Genomic DNA, 21,457 nt, shown 5'->3' with positions numbered 1-21,457 from the left:
GCAGTACTACAAGTAAATCAAGTATTGGAGTGTAAGTGTAAAATATCATTCAGTGAACGCATTTACTAGATAAGCTTATTCGCAATGAGTTAAATTGGCCACATTCAGTATTTCTGTGCTCTTTACGAATACAAAAGCGATAGCTGCGAATGCCACAATAACTTACCATTTCAATTTATCATTGGCGCCTGCCGAAAATGTTGACGATTTTAGAACTTCGCCCATCTCTTCGCGACAAAAACTGAAATTGTTTATTGTCCACATATAGCTAAATTTGACAACTTTGACCTGCAAAGAAAAAAGACAATAATTAAACACCTTTTAAAGAAATTTACCTAAATCTAATAACATCTGTGAAAGGCACTTTGGAGTGAGTGGGGGAAAAATTGCTGCCCTATAGCATTTTGTCTTCAACCTTTCCCGTCTGAGTTCAGAGCATTTATGCGACTCACTCTCAGTGAGAAACTGGCAACAAATCTAACAGCACATTCGCAAATCACTTTGTTATCTTCCTTTAATGAAGCTTCGTGGGATTCCCGAAAACTCCGACAGCACTATTGTACGGGTCACGAGCATCGTGTATGCCGTCTCTCTTATAAATGGAATAACTTCCCCAGTCTTCCTGACAGGTAACCTGTGACCCAATGCATTCAAGTCGTTACAAACAAACACTTAATCACTGACTGTAAAGCAGCATACCATTAATCCCGTGCAGATAATGAAAAGACCCGAAGTTATTTCGTGCAAGACTGTGCAAGTGCCTACGACAGCACACTGAGGTGTTTTTGATGATTGGAATCTGTTTTGTTTCTGAAGCAGCAACTAATTCTTACAGTTCATTTCTTAATTAGAATTGGTATTCCACCACCACGCCGTCAGAGCGACAGGCCGGTGCGCTCGGCGAGGGGGTGGGCGTGGGTGGGGGGGGAGAGGGTAGCGGCACTGGTTCCTGTGCAATCAGTTCCCTTAGTATGTTAAATGGTCCACATTCCGAATAAGGTGGCGAGTCATTTCCCAATATTGTGTGTCTAATGGCCAGCTGCCAACAACAACAACAGCAACAGCAACAACAACAGGCGTCACCCTCAGCCTCGTTTCACGTAATCAGCTGGTCGTCGTCAGTCCTGAGACTGGTTCGATGCAGCTGCCCCTGCTGCTCTCGTGTGCAAGCTGCTTCATCTCCCAGTAACTACTGCAACCTACATCCTTCTGTATCTGCTTAGTGAATTCATCTCTCAGTCTTCCTCTATGATTTTTACCCTCCACGCTGCCCTCGAATACTAAATTGGTGATCCCTCGATGCCCCAGATTGTGTCCTACCGACCGATCCCTTCTAGTCGAGTTGTGCCACAAATTCCTCTTCTCCCCAATTCTATTCAGTACCTCCTCACTGTTTACAAGATCTACCCATCTAATCTTCAGCATTCTTCTGTAGCACCACATTTCGAAAGCTTTATTCTCTCTTGTGTAAACTATTTATCGTCCCTGTTTCACTTTTGTACACAGTTACACTCCATACAAATATTTTTAGAAAGACTTTCTAACAAATCTATGTGTCAACAAATTTATCTTCTTCAGAAACACTATATAACTTCTCTACTTCGACAATCACCAGTTATTATGCTCCCCAAATAGGAAAAACCACCTATTACTTTAAGTCTCACTTCCTAATGTAATACCCTCAGCATCACCTCAGACTACATTCCATTATCCTCATTTTGCTTTTGTCGATGTCCAGCTCATATGCTCCTTTTAAGACAGTCCATTCCATTCAGCTGCTCTTTCAGGTCCTTTGCTGTCCCTGACCCAATTACGATGTTGTTGGCAAGTTTTTATTTTTAATTCCTCCTCAATTTTTCTTTTGCTTCCTTTACTGCTTGCCGAATATACAGATTGAATAATATCGGGTATAGGCTACAACCCTGTCTCGCACCTTCCCTTGCCCCTCGACACTCTACTGCCACCTGGTTTCTGTACAAATAGTAAATGGCCTTTTGTGCCCTTTATTTTACCCCTGCCACCTTCATAATTTGAAAGAAGAGTACACAATCAACATCGTCAAAAGATTTATCTAAGTCTACAAATGCTAGAAACGTAAATTTGTGTTTCCTTTATCTTCTGAGGTAAGTCTTAGGGTCAGCAGTGCCTCGTGTGTTCCACCATTTCAATAGAATCCAAAGTGATCTTCCCAGAGGTTGGCTTCTACCAGTTTCTCCATTTGTCTGCAAAGAATTCTTGTTAGTATTTTGCAGCCGTGGCTTACCGAACTGATAGTCCAGGAATTTTCACACCTGTCAGTTTGTGAGCCTGATAATTTCAGTATCTCTCATCACTCCTATCTCAAAGATGCGACACGATTCTGCACCCTTACCACGCTCGAAGAATTCTAATACGAGGTTGTTCTAGGAGAAAGAACTACTATTCAATGATGTTTCACAATATCTTGTGACACTGTTATAGTCACCCAGTGGAATAACTAAAACTGTAAGTTTAACTATTACAAAACTGTGTAAGTTTTACTATTATTTGATATTAAGTTCTTGTACTGATGATAACTGAAATTTGTACTGTGCACAGTAACTGTTACTAATGTAAAAGCTTTAGTACGACACACACAAATTCCGCAAAACAATATTTTATCACGTGAACCTTTTCTTCGGCACTGCTTTATTATTTTTTAATCAAACAAGCTAGTATACCATTTCTTCCTTTGAGTAATTGGCATTTCCTGAATGTAGAAATGTTTATACATATTTATTTTTATCAGTTTTAAAAACGTAGAATGTTGCTCATAAGCAATTAAGTTCTCGCAGAATAACATATTACATTATTTATACATGAACATAAACATACCTGAATGTTTTATGAAAGTGAACTGACAAAGCCTGCTCAGAGGTTTTCATTCATCAGAGACCACACTTAAGAACGACAAAGGTGCCGTCCGGCAGCCCAGTTCCCATCTCGGGACAGAACGCCGTGCTAGAAAGAGAGCTGGTGCAAAATGTGCACGTCCAGATCTACAACACTGCCAGCCCAAAATTAAAGCTCGACTTTCTTCTCTTGCACGACATCCTAAAATGAACACCAACTGCCCACCGAAATATAAATCCTGCCCCTTTCCGGTCACAGTGCAGCAATGTCGATACACCCTCAGTTCGAGAAAACAGTCTAGGTCGCAATGACGGCAGAAGCTTCACTGCCTTTTCGAGTGAGGCACCTTCAGAATTTGTTTAGGAACTGCGAGTAACACGTCGGTCGTGAGTAGGCGCAACCTTTCACTGTGCATTCGTCGAAACCCAGTACGCGCAAAATGTGTGCCGCAACTGAAATTTCAGTTTCGGGCTGTGCTAGAGATCAGTGTCACCACAGCCTACAGTCCACAGTCAAAATAAATATCTCAGACGTACGACGTGACGACAATGTCTACGACCGGTACGGTCGAGTGACGTCGAGCCGAGGGAACGACTACAGACGGAGGTAAGAATTTTACGATTTCCTGCCGGTGCAATACTTAGATCAGACGAATTACGGACCACACACGCCCCTACCTCTCCCGTGCCGAACCGACGCCGAGTCACGCGACGGAGATCCGAAAGCTCAATTTCTGACGTTACGTACAGTCGGAGTTTCTCTCATTTATAGTGAAATCGATAAATGATTAAAAATTGAACAACTTCTCCTCTCAGTGCTCTACAAGTATTACAGTCGACCCAATTTCTCGGAAATTCCCGATATCGCTGCAACAGTTGTCACTTTTACTTTAAGCCCGTCGAAAAGGTAGCAGTTTGAAACTGTACCGACAGCTCTCTTTTTACGAGAGAGAGAGAGACATAGTTCTTCATCGAATTCCCGTACCTGTTCCACTGCGAATCATTTAGCTAACTGTTTGTACGCCAGTCATTTAAATAAATCCAGTAGATATACCGAGACAAATCGAGGAAACTACGAGACAAGGTTGTAAACCAGAGGACTGACTTATTGTTACGAGACGGCCACCGGCACCTGCGGCCGCGGCGCTAATCTTATCGCGGGCCTTGGCGGCGAGGCCCCTCCTGTTAGCGCCGCCGCCTCACACCACACAGGCGGTGGCGAAACGACCGACACCACAGTGTCCCGGAAATAAAATTCACCACCCGTGTTTCGGAGCATTACAGTTCCGTTGCCATCTCACTTTATTTGGGGTTTTCCAGAAAGCGCAACCGGATCAGTGTAACGCCCGGAAAACATACACTCGTCCTCGAAAACTGGCACACGATGATCCGAGTAGACACGAAAGATTATAAAAAGACGATACACTGGTCCGAAGTCACGTGCGACTCGGGGGCGCATATGAACAGACGACAGCTTAATTAAGCTATACCGAACGAGGTATTTCGATGTCAAACGATGACGATGTTGATGTCGATCGTAGGTGAGGAGCGCTCGACATCACGGTCATCGGCGCCCTGTCAGCACGCCAAACTGACGGGTGAGGACGACGGCTGCACCCCACACGCAGACCAACTTGTAACGCATTGAAGTCTGCCTCCCGCCAGTGTAGGGACGAGACAAAGTAGCACCAGTGTGTGCGAGTAGCCTGGCACCACCTGGAAGTGACGACCACGGAGGAGCAAGCAGAACCTCCTCCCGGCGGTGACGCTGCATCTCAGCGACAGCTGTTTGTCTTCTGCCACCGACCGTAATGCGTGTGTCGGAAACTGAGATGACTGCGTGCGACACGATGGGACACTGGACGTCGAGGTGGGAAACGCGATCGAAGCTGCGATAAAGAAATTAGGACTATTGCGACGATGGTTTCAGGAAAGGCAGCTGCATTTCCCGGCCTCCAGAAAGTAAGCGTCTAGGCGTGCGACAACGTTAGAGTAGTTTACATCACTAGCTCTCTGCTCCGCATTTGTAAAATTAATACGTTTACGTGAATGCTTCCGAGGAATTTACTCCTGGTAATGTCGGATTTGGGATAGGCTTTCCGTCGACGCGAGGGAAGTGCGAGACGAGAGACAGGAGAGAAGGGGAAATTTAAGATAAACGTAACATTTTAAAATTTATTAATGAGCAGCAACATCAAGTTTACCAGGAAGTTTCGGAATATCTTCTTTATAATTTTACGGTTACTACGGCGACACCTGCTTAATTTTTACGTTTTTATATACTGTAATACAGATGGTGATTAAGAGTTTCATTTTGCAGTTTTTAAACGAAATTTGAACGGAATTTCACCTTATTGTCCGCACTACGATTAGTACACTAGGTGAACTACATTTAGAACGTTCACTGACGAGATCCGTCATCGTCAACGGTCAACAAAGCTTGGACTCGTCGCTGCAGGGTTATTAAAAAACACAAACTGCAATACTTCAGTGACCTGACAAGCACCACGGCCAGAAGAAAATATTTTTTGAAGTTGGGGGCGAGGTAAGGACGAAGGAGTGGTACGCAGTTCCTCGGCTGCGGTCTCCCTCCCTGCTCGGGACGCGGGACGAACACCCCAGTGGGTTGCCGGGACTCGCTGCAGATGCCTTCCAGCAAACGGTCGGCCATTTAAGCCTGTCGTGTCTTACGAACGAAATCGATTTTCGCCAGCAAGCTCAAACCACACGTTAAATTTAATTACCATTTCACGGACAACTTCGTCCAGTGTGTTAGCTGCTTTTTTTGTGCCTTTTCGCGTCCCCTTTACACCCCCGACACTATCGTTGCTCTTTACGTATGCCACCTCCAAAAGGCGTAATTCGTGGTCTCCGGTGTAATATTTCATTTCTTACCTTGTCTTGAAAATATCTGCACAACTGGGGAAATGTCGACGGTACGTTGTGTGTGTGCCCTGTACTTGTTGCCGGCAGCGGAAACGCTCACGTTCTGTATCGCTCAGCTGCTCTTCCGGCAGAGTTGTACGTTGCCAGTGACACACAGCTGTGCGAACGGAAACCACCTAACAGAGCCGAGGAATGTCTGCATTACTGTTTCTTGTGGTCGCACGTTTGGTTGAGAGATATAGCAGCTTGTTTACTGTTGGCACAAGAAACCGAAAAAAGCACAGTCACATTACTTGTACGCGGTGTGCCACTCAACAACGCCTTTAATACCAGGAAATACCACTGAGCAACCTGCACTGTATTGTACGTGGAGTTCAGGTTCACAGGAAACGAGTCTGCACTTTCGAAGATGTCGGTTAAAAATAAGACAGTTTCAGTTACACTACGTATCAGCACATTTAAAACCTAGAAATACGCCATTAAAATCTCAGGAAGAGTAAAAAAACGTCACGTGGTCACGTTTTTAGACATATAAGCCCACTGCCGAGGCAGGATACGCACACGACAGGGAAGAAATTTTAATGCATTTGGTCCTAAACGTATCCTCAAATCACCACCAGCGTTTTACCGTCCCCTGGGGCTCAACCGCACTTAACCGATCTGGACGAAATCCGGCAGCAAACTTCACCACTCGCCCAGATAACTGCGGAAATCTTTCGGAAGTGTACGTACGTAATTGAGAAGGTACGGTTCAGATACTGCACGTTACACAACAGGTGCAGGACGGAGCGCGGGGGCAAAGCTGCAACTCGCGCACACATTCTGCCAGTATACGGAACAAATGAAATGATTCAACAGTCTGACCGAGGGCGCACTTCCCAGTAAATTGAACAACACACGTGGAAAGATGGAGAACCTTCACACGGCGGTTCTCGAGGGACCTCGTGACCGGGAAGGGCATTTCCGTCGTCGGGGAACTCTACGGCTGGCACGAACTCCCGACCGTCGTTCACGGAAACTTTGTGACTACGTTGACGGCGACGGCACGCAGTGGAGTTTCTCCTGTTGTCAAGTCCCCTCGTACGACTGGGCGCAGCCCGCCTCTCGAGGGAGCCCGGAATGCCTGGCGTCCGCGAGAAACCTGTGGCGCGTACGTGCCGAGCAGCCTCGGGCGGAGATACGAGGCGGAAAGACGACGACCGTGGCGGCGTTGCAGAATTGGCACCTGCCTTATCTGCCATCCCGACAACAGACACTCGTTTTGGTGTTTGTGGGACGCCATTACCGGTGTGGTTACACTCACGAGGAGAAAAATGAAGATGTTACGTAACCCCAATGGCAACAACTGTGTACGAGGATGAATCGCGACTTGTGCAACAGAGTGTGTGGTAACGAGCCAGCGACTAATGCCACTCGTTATAGCCCCCTAATGAAACAGCGCAAGGTTTCGGACGCCTGTGCCGCTTCTTTCGGTTATTTGTTACATCCAGGACACGCCCTTCGATTGGCAGGCGACACGAAGTAATTTATCGGAGCGGAGAACGGCTGTGGTGCACCTCGGCACAGTAGTACTCCCTTTCGATCGTGTCCTTTTAAATTGAGTTATTAAATGGTATTCGTGATTTGGAGTAAGTAGAAGTCCCAGCACTGCTCGTCAGCACAAATCAAAATTACTAGCGAGGTGCAGCAAACCGAACATTATCTGCTAGTGCAACGTCGCATACTGCTACACAGCAGGCGCACTTATCAGTTTTAAGGAAGCGATAATATGCGATGTATACACAGTAGCGGCAAACGTACCGATAGAGCTATGCGCTACGAAATGTCTATTTTACCGCAATTTTTCTTTCAACTGCCACACAGCTTCGTGTCCTAAGTATCCCCTGTAGCGTCATACCTACAGGTCACAATGTTTTTTCTCGCTGACAATGCGAGAAACCTAATAAATTGAGTATAGGAAGTATTCGCACGAAACTTAACGCTGCCTGCCTGTCAAACATAATACGTTAGAATCTCGTAGAAACCACAGTTTCCAGGTGTCGGGTACCTGTTTTAACGTGGTCCCTAGATCAGATTCTCGATTGTCGTACACGCGAGTGCTTTCCTTCGAGCAGTCGTTGAGCTTACCACAGAGGCGCGTTCACTGGTAACCGCAGCCTGAATATCACTAAGCTGGTAGCACGTATTTCCAAGACGGCGTCACCATTGGGTGAATACAGTACCTTTGTCTCAGTTAAAAAGTATTTATTCCCTGTGTTGAGTTGATGTACACGACACGAAAAAGTATTCGAAAAAATTCCATCTAGAGTACCTGAAATAAAGTCTACAGGATTCGTGTGGCAACAATTTTGTCGTGCCCGTAAGCACAACAGATTTGTTACACGTTTTATCTGGAGTGTAGCACTGCATGACAGCGAATCATCGGGGGGGGGGGGGGGAGAGGGGGGGGGGGAGAGGGAGAGGGAGAGGGAGAGAGAGAGAGAGAGAGAGAGAGAGAGAGAGAGAGAGAGAGAGAGAGAGAGAGAGAGAAATACTTTGATAGCTCTGAAACGTCGTTGTCGAGGAAAATACTAAAAGTGAAATGGAGACAGGTGATGGCTAATGAAGTACTGAGATTAGGCGAGGAAAGTAAAACAGTACAAATGATAGTGAGGAAAACATCTGCGCCAGGACTCTGATTAATTGAGTGCAGGGAAGTGGGGAGAGCAACAGGACAACGTGAAATGCTGGATGACAGATGAGGCCGAAGTTAACAGCAAATCAAGAAACAAGCGCAACAGACACGAAGATTAAGTGATTACGGTCTTACGTCTTTCCATATTTTGGGTATTTCACAATGCAGAAACGTGTCACGAACAGCCAGAAGTTATCTTCAGTCTGTCAGCAGATAGAGACCAGACAAAGACTTGTGGGAGCTGTAACAACAGCCGAGTAACGACTTTCTTTCAGGCAGCAAATTGAGCAAGGGAACTAAACGATTGTGTATACCTACATGTTTCCGTGCGAGTTCCAGTTTTTCTCGTCTCGACCTCCTGATGCGAGATATGCACGGATGTGGCACTAGAATCGTTCTGCAGTCAGCAGCAAATGCCTGTTGTCTAAACTTTCAATAGTTTCTCGCAAAAATAACGTCTTTCTGTCAGGTATTCCGATTCCAGCTCCCTGAACATTTGCCTATTACTCTCGTGCTAATCGAACCTAACGATAACAAATCTAGCCGCACGCACTCTCTATTACTTCTACGTCTTCCTTTAATCCTGCCCGGTAGGAATCCCAAACACACTAGCAGTATTGAAGAATCGGTGGCACTAGTCGCACATAAATGAGAAAGTTTGTGTGTCCGTATGTATGTTCTCCTTCAAAGTGAAGCGGGTGGACAGATTTGAGATCTCTGAAATAGCCTGTGCCCTGAATTAACACACAAAATGCCTTTTTTTCCGAAAAACTAGAAGCGGTTATGTGAAACAGCAATACTGGGGCCCCAAGAATAAATCGCCAGGAAACAAAAACTTCTTGACCAAGTACCACGTGACGGGACCACCTACACTGATGAGAGACGGCGCTACTGCACACCCTGTACTGACACCACCCTAGCAGACCCGCCTCTCCAGTTCGCTCCCGCGGCACCTGGCCCGCGCCGCGCCGCGCCAGCCCGGGCCGCGTTAGTGGGCCGCGCGGCGGCCGCGATTCGCCAAAGAGGTCGCGGCCCCAATAGCCGGCCGCGCCTCCGCAGATAAAGCAGGCCGTCACTCAGAGGCGCCCTGCGACTCTACGTCTACTTTCTGACGCAGCCACGTGTCCCACCTGGAACGTTGCTCTTCGTGTTAAGCACTAACGACTCGGCAAGTGGTATTTACTGCAGTTACACTATCATCTTAAGTATCCGGACACACCCAAAAAACACTTGTATTAGGTGCTCTGTGCTGCCACCTACTGCCACGTACTCCATACCAGCAGCTCGGCAGTCGTTAGACATCGTGAGAGCAGGACAGGGCACTCCGCGGAACTAACGGACTTCGAACGTGGTCAGGTGACTGGGTGTCACTTGTGTCTGTACGCGAGATTTCCACACTGCTGAACATCTCTAGGTCCACTGTTTCCGATGTGATAGTGAAGCGGAAACGTGACGGGACACGTACAGCACAAAAGCGAGACCATCACACAGGAATTCCATGCTGCACCAGGATCCACTGCAAGTACTATGACAGTTAGGTGGGAGGCGAGAAGACTCGGATTTCGCGGACGAGCGGCCAAACGACGCCTCGCTTAGCGCAAGGAGCGTAAACATTGTACGACTGAACAGTGGAAAAACGTTGTGTGGAATGAAGAATCACGGTACACAATGTGGCGATCCGATTGCAGGGTGTGGGTACGGCGATCGCCCGGTAAACGTTATCTGCCAGCGTGTGTAGTGCCAACAGTAAAATTCGGAGGCGGTGGTGGGGTGGTGTTTCTCATGGAGGGGGTTTGCACCCCTTGTTTTGCGTGGCACTATCACAGCACAGGCCTACATTGATGTTTTAAGCACCTTCTCGCTTCCCACTGTTCAAGAGCAATTCGGGAATGGCGCCTGCATCTTTCGACACAACCGAGAACCTGTCCGTAATGCACTGCCTGTGGCGGGTTGGTTACACGACAGCAACATCCATGTGATTGACTCGCCTGCACAGGGTCCTGACCTGAATCCTATAGAACACCTTTCGGATGTTCTGGAACCCCGTCTTCGTGCCAGGTCTCACCGACCGACATCGAAACCTCTCCTCAGTGCAGTACTCCGTGAAGAATGGGCTGCCATTCGCAAAAAAAAGAAAAAAAAGAAAGAAAAAAAGAAAAGACCTCCAGGACCTGATCGAACGTATGCCTGCGAGAGAGGAAGCTGTCATCGAAACGAACACCATACTGAATTCCAGCATTTCCGATGGAGGGCGCCACGAAATTTTAAGTCATTTTCAGCCAAGTCTCCGGATACTTGTGACCACATAGTATTCCTACGAGGAAATTTTATCCGGCAATATCCACATAGATGGCGACAAAATAAATTACGTACGGTGGAAAGCGGCACTAGCTCTTTAAGCGTGGAACCGTGCAGCTTTGTATTTCACGAAGCGTAAAAAAGGTGCCACTGTTTGGCAACTGCAGGCAGTCGTGTGACAAGGTGCTGACGGAGTCAAGCAAATGCTAACCTATGAGGAATGTCCAGGATTCTCTTCTTGGTAAGAGATCCGATGCAGACACTTGCACAGACCACACTCGAATGCTGTTCGAGTGTAAAGCAAGCGTGCAAGGTTCGACTATCAGGGAACGTGCGGCGCATACGAAGTAGTGACGCGAAAATGGTCACGGATTTGATTGGCGAGAGGTTAACTGAATGTCCGGTTACCCCACGTGGCAGGCGAAGAAAAACTCCGTACATCATTTCGCGACGGCCTGTAGTTCAGGGCAGTATCCGGGAACATTGTTCAGACTGCAGTGTACACTGCGCAGAAGCAATCAGACCACCCACCGCCCGGGCACAAGCTACAGCAGCTTGCAGCGTGCGGATGTGAGTGCACAGGAAAGATGCTCAGAATATAGGCAAGTAGAGTGTGCTCTAGCTTCCGATATACGGTATAAATAGAGTAGAAATTTCTTAGTGATCGTAGTTAGATTTAATCGTCGACAATTGACCAAGCCTGTGAGTGTAGTACTGCGCGATTTAACATATTCTGCCTTGAGTTCGGACGAAGATGGGCGACGACAGTAGACAATCGGCGTCTGTCTGTCTGTCTGTCTGTCTGTCTGTCTGTCTGTCTGTCTTCGGATGTTAAAGTCTAGTTACTAACAAACCACTTATCACTTCTATCGTGTTCCATAGGATAGTTGTATCCACGTGTGTAGTTCGTCACGTTGCATTCGCAGAACCCACGGATTATGTACGACCCTCCGCGGCTGCCTGCTTACTGGCCCAAGCCCGCATTTTAAGCTAATCGGACAAGGCTGTACCAGAAGCAGGCGAGCGCTTCGGCGGCAGCCACGGAGGACCGCGAAGGCTCGTGGCAATCCGCACAGCAGCGCCAATACACGCCCCGTCTCTCGTTGCAAACATGAGAATGCAGACGAGCTACAGATGTGAGGCACAGCCTTTCCCGAGGAAACCGATCCTAATGTGGATTGGGCAAACCGCGTAAACCTAAATTGCGGTGGCCGGAAAGGCATTTGTTTCAGTCACTGCGACACTCGGCCGACATGCAGACGTAGAGTGCGCCCACCTGCCGCGTGGCCGGAAGGAACGGCTCTCTCAGGCCTTACTCCTGCACGCTTTCCCTACAAGAGCATCGACGCATTTTCCTGCTCACCACTTCTACAGAGGCAGCCAGAGTGATAAACGAATTAAAATCTAACTAGTCGGCTCAGTGTCGTCCTTTAGTAGTACAACTCGTCCAAGACACTCAGCGGAACCACCGACAACGAGTATTCTCAGCTCGCTGATTAATGCTACATAAAATTAAAGGAAGCTCCCTCGTAGTCAAATACTTAGCTGAAAATCTGGTACGCTCCGCAGCTGTTAAGTATTTTTTTTTTTTACAAGAAATACTGCTGTACACCTCGTTATACGACACCGGCGTCCATCTTGCTCAAACATTCTTTGCCCAGACCGGAAGTTCCACGACAGTAATGTCCAAGATGACCGAGAGGTGTGGCCGTTTAGCACTCAAAGCTGTGACACGTACACACGATACCCCGTGCACCAGAGCTAAGGAAGATAATGGGCCCTATGGTCATCGCACACACTTTATAATCAGTTGTTAAATATACACGAGGTTTTATGTTTTCTAGACCGACGTCAATTTTAACATCAAAGATTTCATGCTAGACGTACATGTAGTTTGATACAGATGTACACAACACGGAAGTTTTATACATCTGTTCTACTACAATATATACAAAATGCTTTGTTACAGATGTAAGACTACGCGCACTTTTTCTCTGTATGTCTAAACCGGCGTACCGGACGAGTAAATATTTTTTAATGCAGCTCGTGGTGTAGGGCAACAAGTCTCTACAAATACAAGTTTTTTTGATGTTGCAGTACCATCTGTTACATATACGACCACCTAAACCGTAAAACGTGATAGATACTGCAACTAAATATAGTAATGTATTTGACGCCAAGAAACATTCCTGGAACACAAAGTAGCATTAATCAGCGAATTCACACACACACACACACACACACACACACACACACACACACACACACACACACACACACACACACACACGAGGTGGTTCCATCAAGCCGCTTTTTACAAACAACGTGTCCCGTGAAATTAAGACTGCTTCAGAACGTATTTTGCGATGTTGTTTAGATTGTAAACACTTACGCAGTGAGAAAGAACAGCATTTTCCCGAGACGCAGAGAAAGGCACATACTGGGACGTCCCCTTTGCTTAGTGAGAAGAAGGGAAACGTTTATACAGCTTCTTTAATGCCTTACAGTTGCAAGGCAATTTCAGAATATTTTATACCAAATGGCGCCCCGTATTCCTGGGTGGTGGTCGGCAATAGCTTCTGAAGCATTCGTCCACTTACAGAGTGAAGAGCATACGCCCACGTATTCCCACCCACTTCTACTCTGACAGCAGTAGCGGTAGCGGTAGCGGTAGCAGAAGCATTTCATTAGGCACGCGTGGAGGAGTGCGCGACCTCGTTTTCGTCCGAACAAACGCGCCCTCCGCTCGCGAACGTGACCCAGAAATCCACCATTTTACAGCAACGCTCTGCACTGCTCACGCGCCTGAAGCATAAACCAGAACGCCGGCCGCAGTGGCCGTGCGATTCTAGGTGCTATAGTCTGGAGCCGAGCGACCGCTACGGTCGCAGGTTGGAATCCTGCCTCGGGCACGGATGTGTGTGATGTGCTTAGGTTAGTTAGGTGTAATTTGTTCTAAGTTCTAGGCGACTGATGACCTCAGAAGGTAAGTCGCATAGTGTTCAGAGCCATAAACCAGGAGTTGTATACGCGTAGGTCGCAAAAGTAGGAAGAAGCAGTGGGACGACGACCCACCGATGCTGACACACGAGACGTGTCGCGGAAGCGTCGCGGATACCACAGCGCGCACGTCACGTTCGCGTTCCCAGAATGAGATCGCGCAATGCCGAGCTTTCGCCCTCTGTGGCGGTCGTGCCTATTTACCTCCCCTCTTTGTGATCCGCATTAGAGGTGATGTGGCAGTATAACACTGGACTACACGAGAGGGCCACCATTTCCCCTACACACACACACACACACACACACACACACACACACACACACACACACACACACACACACACACACATGAAAGTGTAAAGTGTGATATCGTCGCGCGGCTTACACGACTATTAACGGTACTCTGCGTAGACACTTGCCACTGCCTTACACGGGATGCACGACAGAAGCGGTAAAAACTGCCGTAGAAAGTGTCCCATCGCATTTCGGGAAAGGATGATCGACTTGTGATAATTGGCACACTAGATGACTGAGCACCTGCTGTAGCTACCGAACACTGCAATGCCGAAGGATGTCTCGTAACAGCCTATCACAGCGACCTCAGTTGCAACTGCACAACATTTTCCCAGAATTCTCCCAGTAAATCGAAGGCATCTACTAGTTTCCACGACACCACATTTTGCATCTTAATTTCACGTCATTTTGTTTGGAAACTCGTGACCGAGATATCACAACGGTATTGGCGAGACACTCGAGTATAGATATCGTGTAAGTTGCTCCGAATTTTTTTATCGCGGTGCAATGACTCTTTCCTCTAGAGAAAAACACTTTTAGCGAAACGTGGGCCGCTTCCACCGAAAGACCATTTACACAGTCTGCTTAAAACTTGCAGATAATGGCTGACAGCACGGAGAGGTTGGAATCGTCCTGCAGTTCACGGAACTGCGTGTGAACACCATGTAGGCGCGCACACCTTAGACTGATTGCGACTCTGTTACTGTCGCTTTTAACAGTAGCTCCAATAGTACTGCATACGCCCCAGGCTTTCTTCGTCAGCTGCAGCAGGTAATTTGTGTCTCCACATATTTTACATTTACTTTACAGAAAACTGTCACAGTTTTCAAACCCGTCTAATCTCGATTGCTCGAGTGCCCACTGCCCAAGATAGCGCAAAGTACTAGGCGAGTGCAGCAATGTACTGTCAGCATTTTAGAATTCTCGTAGGACCTCTAACGATATTTCCCCAAGTGTCCGTATAAATTTATTTCTCTGTGCACCAGCAATAATAACATACCGAAGGTTTCGGATTAATTCTGAATGACCAGTATTTACTGGCTCTTCGTATTGTCGAAATTCTGGACTTTTATTCGATACGCAACTTTATGGCCACGATACAGCTTGCCACACATCACACCAACGGCGCTTTAAGATGCGTAAAACCTGTTTGGTCAGGAAGTAAGCGGTTGGGAGCCACACGTGCGCGCCACGTCCAGAGGTCCATTTATGTAAGTGGTGGTGCGGAGCGGCCAGTTTGGCTCTGCACGTCGCAACGGCGCCCGCCCTAATCTACTGCACTCACTTCTGCCTGCCAGACGTAAAAACTTTTGCCTATTTAGAAGCCAGCTGATGGAAGTGAAACATGGACGATAAATACTTTGGACAAGAAGAGAATAGAAGCTTTCGAAATGGGGTGCTACAGAAGAATGCTGAAGATTAGATGGGTAGATCACATAAGTAATGAGGAGGTATTGAATAGGATTGGGGAGAAGAGGAGTTTGTGGCACAACTTGACCAGAAGAAGGGATCGGTTGGTAGGACATGTTCTGAGGCATCAAGGGATCACCAATTTAGTATTGGAGGGCAGCGTGGAGGGTAAAAATCGTAGAGGGAGGCCAAGAGATGAATACACTAAGCAGATTCAGAAGGATGTAGGTTGCAGTAGGTACTGGGAGATGAAGAACCTTGCACAGGACAGAGTAGCATGGAGAGCTGCATCAAACCAGTCTCAGGACTGGAGACCACAACAACAACAACTGACTCCTAGTTCTCGTGCTACTGGTCTGCTGAATAATGTCGCTGCTGCTAAGCGGAGCGTCCGGCTGATATTTTCGGGGAATCCGCCTTCCTGCCCCGCAGATAAACGCCGGCGGGCGCAAACACGCGCTATCTCTGGCCGCAGCCGGTTCCATTCTCTCCCCGTCCTCTACAGTACCAGCTTCATTATCTCTGGCCGGCTATCTGCTCTGTTCCTTACAGCACAAGTAATGCTCAGACAAGTATTAGAAATACAGAGGACCGACCACGTCACGCCGCATTCCTAAAATCCCGCAAAAGCCATTCGATACAGTTGTGCAATCTCAGTGAGCAAAACGCGAGCTTACTGAATATTCTACTAGCTTTGTGCCTGGAGTCGGCCTTCCTAGCTGATAACACAAAGAGGAAGAACTATTCAGACGTAAAGGTAAGTTCGGCCCTATCCCTAGGGAACGTATGATGGCGTGAGCTGAAGCTGCTGCTGGTGTTGTGCAGAGGGAACACGTGCACAGGATGGACGACTGGTGCCAACAACGACAGCTCACTTAACGTAAACGGGACTTTCTATGCGTAAACAGGCCGAGATATCCACTACTGATCGATCACATTGTTCGTGATAAACCATCGGAAACGACAACAGTGGAATATCAAGACGTATCCATCCAGAGCGGCGTAAAGTGGACCCGACACCTCAAACACTCTAGAGAAAGGATATGCCGGGCTGGCTTTCGTTGGAAGAATTCTACGGAAATTCATTTACAAAAAATGCCTCTTACGAAACTGTCGCTCCAGCGATTCCCGTCTGGACTCTGAGGACATCCAAAGAAAAGCGGCGTATTTCGTGACAGGTTCATCCACTAAACGTGCAAGAATCACGTGGGTGCTACGTTTGAAAAAACTCCCGTGGTAAAAGCTACGAGAGAGGCGTCGTGAGTCACCAACATGTGTCACGCGGAATGACGGGAAAAAAATCAGAGGTATTAAGAGCTTTCACTGTTTTTAGCTGCAGTCGTTACCTCTCGCGCTGTGTTATTCGTGAAGCGGAACAGTAGATCTACCTGAAGTATTCCCTCAACACGGGGTATTTACGACACACACACACACACTCTAACTGAAGTAACGCGACTATATCACATTTTATGAGACTAGTAGTGAAGTGAGTAGCTGGAATGTGCTGGCCTGGTGTGGTGTGCTGTCAACGAGGCCAGAGCAGCAGCCAGGATGCGCCTAATGGAAGTAATGCCCCACTTAGGGCTCGCCACTGACGCACTGGCGCGCCGCTGCCCGCGCGACCACAGCATCGCTCCGAACTCGGCATTCTCCACTTGCTCCGCAATCCTCTGTCGGTAAACATAGCCATTTATTTATCCTTCTCTCGTACAAGTCTTAGCTGCAAGTTCTCAATATTTTCGAAATAGAAAGGAAAATTTCTGCGACTGGACGTGCCAATTATGTAGGCCCGCTTTTCCTCGTTACAAACGTGTAGGGAATCCTAAATTGGTCGGCAATTATAGACCACTCATTTTTTAGTATATCGGAAGCACCGAGTTTAACAATAGGTAACTTACGAAAATCCTCGAAGCAAACAGAACTAAGCAGAACGGCAGTTATGTAAATTCCACAGGAAGTAAGAGAACTGTCAGTTACAAATCGCAATGCTTTATTGTGATCTTTTAGCAATGGACTACGAAACAGTAGTAGTAACACGGAAACGACTGCCCCCGTCAAAAGCGTCCATATGGAAGGGAGTACGTGCCAATTTAAATTTGGGTGCGTTAAGTGCCGTCTTCAGAAATAACGTAAGGTACAAAGTGCAGCGGCATGTTTGTAATAGAGGTATGCACGAGACATTCATTAAGTCGTGGTGTCAATGAAGAAATTAGTGCGTCTTACGACCCGTGAAAGTTAACGATCGAACTTTCGCCAGCGCATCGACTACGTCCTTAATGCTAGAATCCAAGCAGCACTAATTTCCTCGAAGCGAGCACTTTTACCGGATTAGGCTTTTTTATATTTAAGCATCGATAGCGTTATCAATTACCGCCGCACAAAAACACACTTCCATTAATTCACAACATGTCACCATCCTCGGATCGGTGTGCAATAGGTCAACAAGTGACGGCGTCCCATATCTCGTCCATATCCTAAAATGAACCGTAGCTGTGAGGTTCTATATTCGGCAGCCTACTATAAACGTCTAGTCAGCTTTGGAACTTTTTCCTCGTGTGCATAGAGCTTGCTGTTTGTGGATGTGCGATATTCCATCACATGAGATTACGAGACAGTGTTACATGTCGGCACGTTGCCCACGATTCTGTGGAACACGACATCCTAACCGACGGAAGCCTCTAACTTTGTCTACCGGTGTTGCATGATGCCCTAGTGGGCGAAATTGGTTAACTGCCGATTAAAAACTTCTCTGATAAAAAAACAGAGCTTGATACAGGAAAATTTCTCTCAAGAATCGTTGAACAGCACTGAACACTGTAGCACGTGGCCCGGTTGTGGGTGACGGAACTAAAGACTTACTGGGCGAGAGATTCACAATAAATGCAGGTAAGGGGCCAATGCCCTAGAGTACTACTTGTAAAATCTAAATGGGATGCCACATCCTGACCTGGTGATTATTTGCTTTCCAATTTTTCAGTTTCTCTACGCCAGGGGTGCTTATTCCTATGCTGTCCGTACAGTATTGGGTACATTAATGACGTGGAATTCAAGTAATGGTGGGCAATAAGAGCAAGTGTCGCTCTGTTATTGCAAGACAGCCTTTCACAGAATGAGGACGCAGTTTTCCCTCGACTAGCACTTGGACAAATTTTCCAGTCAGGAGCATAAAGAGGCGTTGCAGGCAATGGACCTCACGAAAGCAGGCGAGAGGAACCAGTGTCTTACGCGGTCCTTGCGGAGTGCCACAACGTGTCCAGCATAGCTTTGAAAATTTTTACGGGTGTTTTCAGTAGTCTCGCTGGAATTTTATTACCACTTATTCTTCTCTTTTCACAGATTCCACTGTTTTTCCTCACAAAACGGTTCCCTAAAGTTGTTTCATCTGAAATCGAATGGGACTAAGCTCCACACGAAATAAGACACTAAGTGGGGAAAACTCAAGCGCTGAGTTATACATAACGCATTTAGGACAATCCAAGAAATGTTAACAGCAATATGAGGTACAGAAATCGATTCGGTTTTTAAAGGTTTGAAGGAGTCTACCTCAGATGAACCGCGACTGGCTAGCTGGCTGCGACGTATCGTTTGCAGCGAATCACGCTCGCGTCCGCCAACAGCTTGTCCAAAATATCCGCATGCCCTTTCTGGCTAGATACAGAAACTCTGGCAGCAGCGAGGTGATCCCGTGTCCACCGCGTTCGCTGCCCTGTTCCCTGTGTTCTAGATTCTCTACTTACTTCCCCGGCTCGTCGTCAGAGCGTTCGCCGACTCCTCCTCGCAGGTGCGCCGGGCTGCGCTGCGCTGCGGGCAGTCAGTCACCCCGACCCCGCGGTCGACGCTCGGCCGGCCTTGGCGGCGCGGCCGCTGACTCCGGCCAGCCGGGCCCTCACCACTCCTCCACTCTTTTGTCTCCCACCCCATCCGCGCTCCTGTCCAGGGTCCTACTGTATGACAATGGTTTCCGGGAAGAACAGGACAATCTATTACTTACTTCCACATACCGCGAGACAATTCCAGAAACTGGAAATAATACGGAGACTAACGACAAGCTTTCCTCCCACGTACCAGTCCCGAATGCACTAGGGTGAAGTGGGGGCAGCGGTGCCAGACGCCCCCTCCCGAGTAGCAGCGCAGATTCAGTTCTGGTGTCGCGGAGGCGGAGGCACGCGGTGCAACGCAACCGTTACTCCATTCCCGTGCGCTAAGCTGCGTAACGTACTTCCAGCCGCTTTCTGTGTACGTTCTTTAAATGGCCTACACGTATGAATAAATATTCGAGCCGTTCGCGTGCGGCTAGGATATCGGAGGGAGGTACGATTATCTCAGTAACGTAACAAAGTTCGCGGGTAAATCTGTAAATTTGTTTTCTTTCGCCGATCTCTGTGCCTGCCGAGCTTTTGAGACATACGTAACTGCTCTCTCCCAGAACGGTGTTGATTGAAAGTTATAGTGTCGAGCTTTCAATCTCGTACCTAGCCACGTCCCGCTCCGCCTCCAGATGCATTTTTAAATGGACCTTTTCGGAGAAAAGGTCTACACGACCAGACGACAGCCGCCGCAGCCACGCCGGCATTGTCGGACATCATTGGGAAGCCGACGTAAATACTAAGCCGCACACCAAAATTCAGAGGAATTAACAGTAATGTTCCAGGAATTCCACAACGTTTCTTAACACGCACCCTCCACCAGTGTGCGCGGCCCTGCTGGAGGTGCGACGCCGTTGCCTCCGGCTGACCTCTGAACCGACAGCCAGTTATAGGGAGGGGGTGGGGGGTTAAATCCAGCAGGAACTTCGAACCGCGATGCAACTCTGTACTTTTCGCATTGCCAAATCGTTGCTACAGGTGGAGAAAAAAAAAAAAACAATGACAGGAAAAATCCTTGCACCGACCGATGACTGAATGCAGATCTCGCTTTTCGTAGTATGACATCCAACAGGCCACTGATACGTGTGGACCTCCCTCAATTCTCGGCCACGTAATTACAGGAGAGGTAGCCGGTAGCAAGTATTACGGTTGACCCGTCGAAGGCAGGAAGCAAGATGGAAGGGGAAGGGAATCCCCCGTCTTCGTCTCGGACGACCGGGCGGGAATCTGGATCCCGTTTCTGACCATTGTGAGAAGAGCGCATTAAACACTGTTCCGACTGAATGCAAGGCGGGCTCGCGGAATTAGGCGATGCGCACCGCCTTCTTTCCTAACGTCTCCCACTGCAGATTGTTGAGCACTCTCCTCACGCTGCGTAGTGGGTAAACAAAAACGTGGCTAAGCTCTCCCCCCTTCCAAATGAACTTGGTAAGAATTTCTACAATAACGAGCGACTGAAACCTTCGCGACTGTATTATACTTCCTCGCCATTGGCCAGACGATATCGGCAACCTCGCTAGCCTGGAGTTCCCCATCGATCCAGAGAGGCACACGCATTGTGACCACCGTTCACAGGCCCGAATAACCACCTTTGCAAGGCGTACCGCTCGAGACGACTATGTGCGGTTGTGGAAGGTAACGACAGGGACGCGTAGCCGCTCCGGCTGCACTGCAGTGGCCAGCTCGGTCCAAGATCCGCGCCGCGGACAGCCCAATCGACGTCGTCCTGCCAATTGTCCACTGGGTTTTGTGGCCAGCGGAGTATAATAAAGTCATCGTCTTACTCTAGGAACGACGCACGTATGCTGCGAGCTGTGTGACACGTTGCAGAGTCCTGCCGGTAGATGACAATGTGGCGAGGAAAAACTGCGTGTAGGGGTCGGCACGCTCCGAGAGGGCAGATGCATACTCGTGTTCATCCACTGAGCCTTCCGGAATGACATCACGCAAGGAACGCCACGAAAACATTCCCCACGCCTCAACGCTCCTTCCTGCGACCAGGATCGATCCTACGATTGTTGGACGGCGCTTGCTTCCAGACGTTTCGGAACATAAAACGCGACTCGACTGAAGAGACCACCTGTAACCACTCACTCACTGGACGTCCAGTTTCGGGTGCATCGGTTTCGGATAGCGCCGTTTAGCCACGTACGGTACAC

At 48.0% G+C, this 21,457-nt stretch overlaps 1 protein-coding gene across 5 annotated transcripts in view; it reads right to left on the bottom strand.

The window, feature by feature from the left end:
• LOC126428408 (protein roadkill) overlaps positions 1 to 21,457 on the bottom strand; it is a 326,473-nt gene that overhangs the window by 19,298 nt on the left and 285,718 nt on the right. For all 5 annotated transcript variants that reach the window (XM_050090329.1, XM_050090328.1, XM_050090331.1 and 2 more), the window contains one exon: positions 167 to 288. In XM_050090329.1, coding sequence (XP_049946286.1) covers positions 167 to 288 — 122 coding nt within the window. The remainder of the gene's footprint in view (positions 1 to 166; positions 289 to 21,457) is intronic.

This window comes from Schistocerca serialis, chromosome 12, assembly GCF_023864345.2.
Source record: "Schistocerca serialis cubense isolate TAMUIC-IGC-003099 chromosome 12, iqSchSeri2.2, whole genome shotgun sequence".
Classification (NCBI taxonomy): Eukaryota; Metazoa; Arthropoda; class Insecta; order Orthoptera; family Acrididae; genus Schistocerca; species Schistocerca serialis.
The sequence above is the reverse complement of the archived record's forward strand: the minus strand, read 5'-3'. Positions and strand labels throughout refer to the sequence as shown.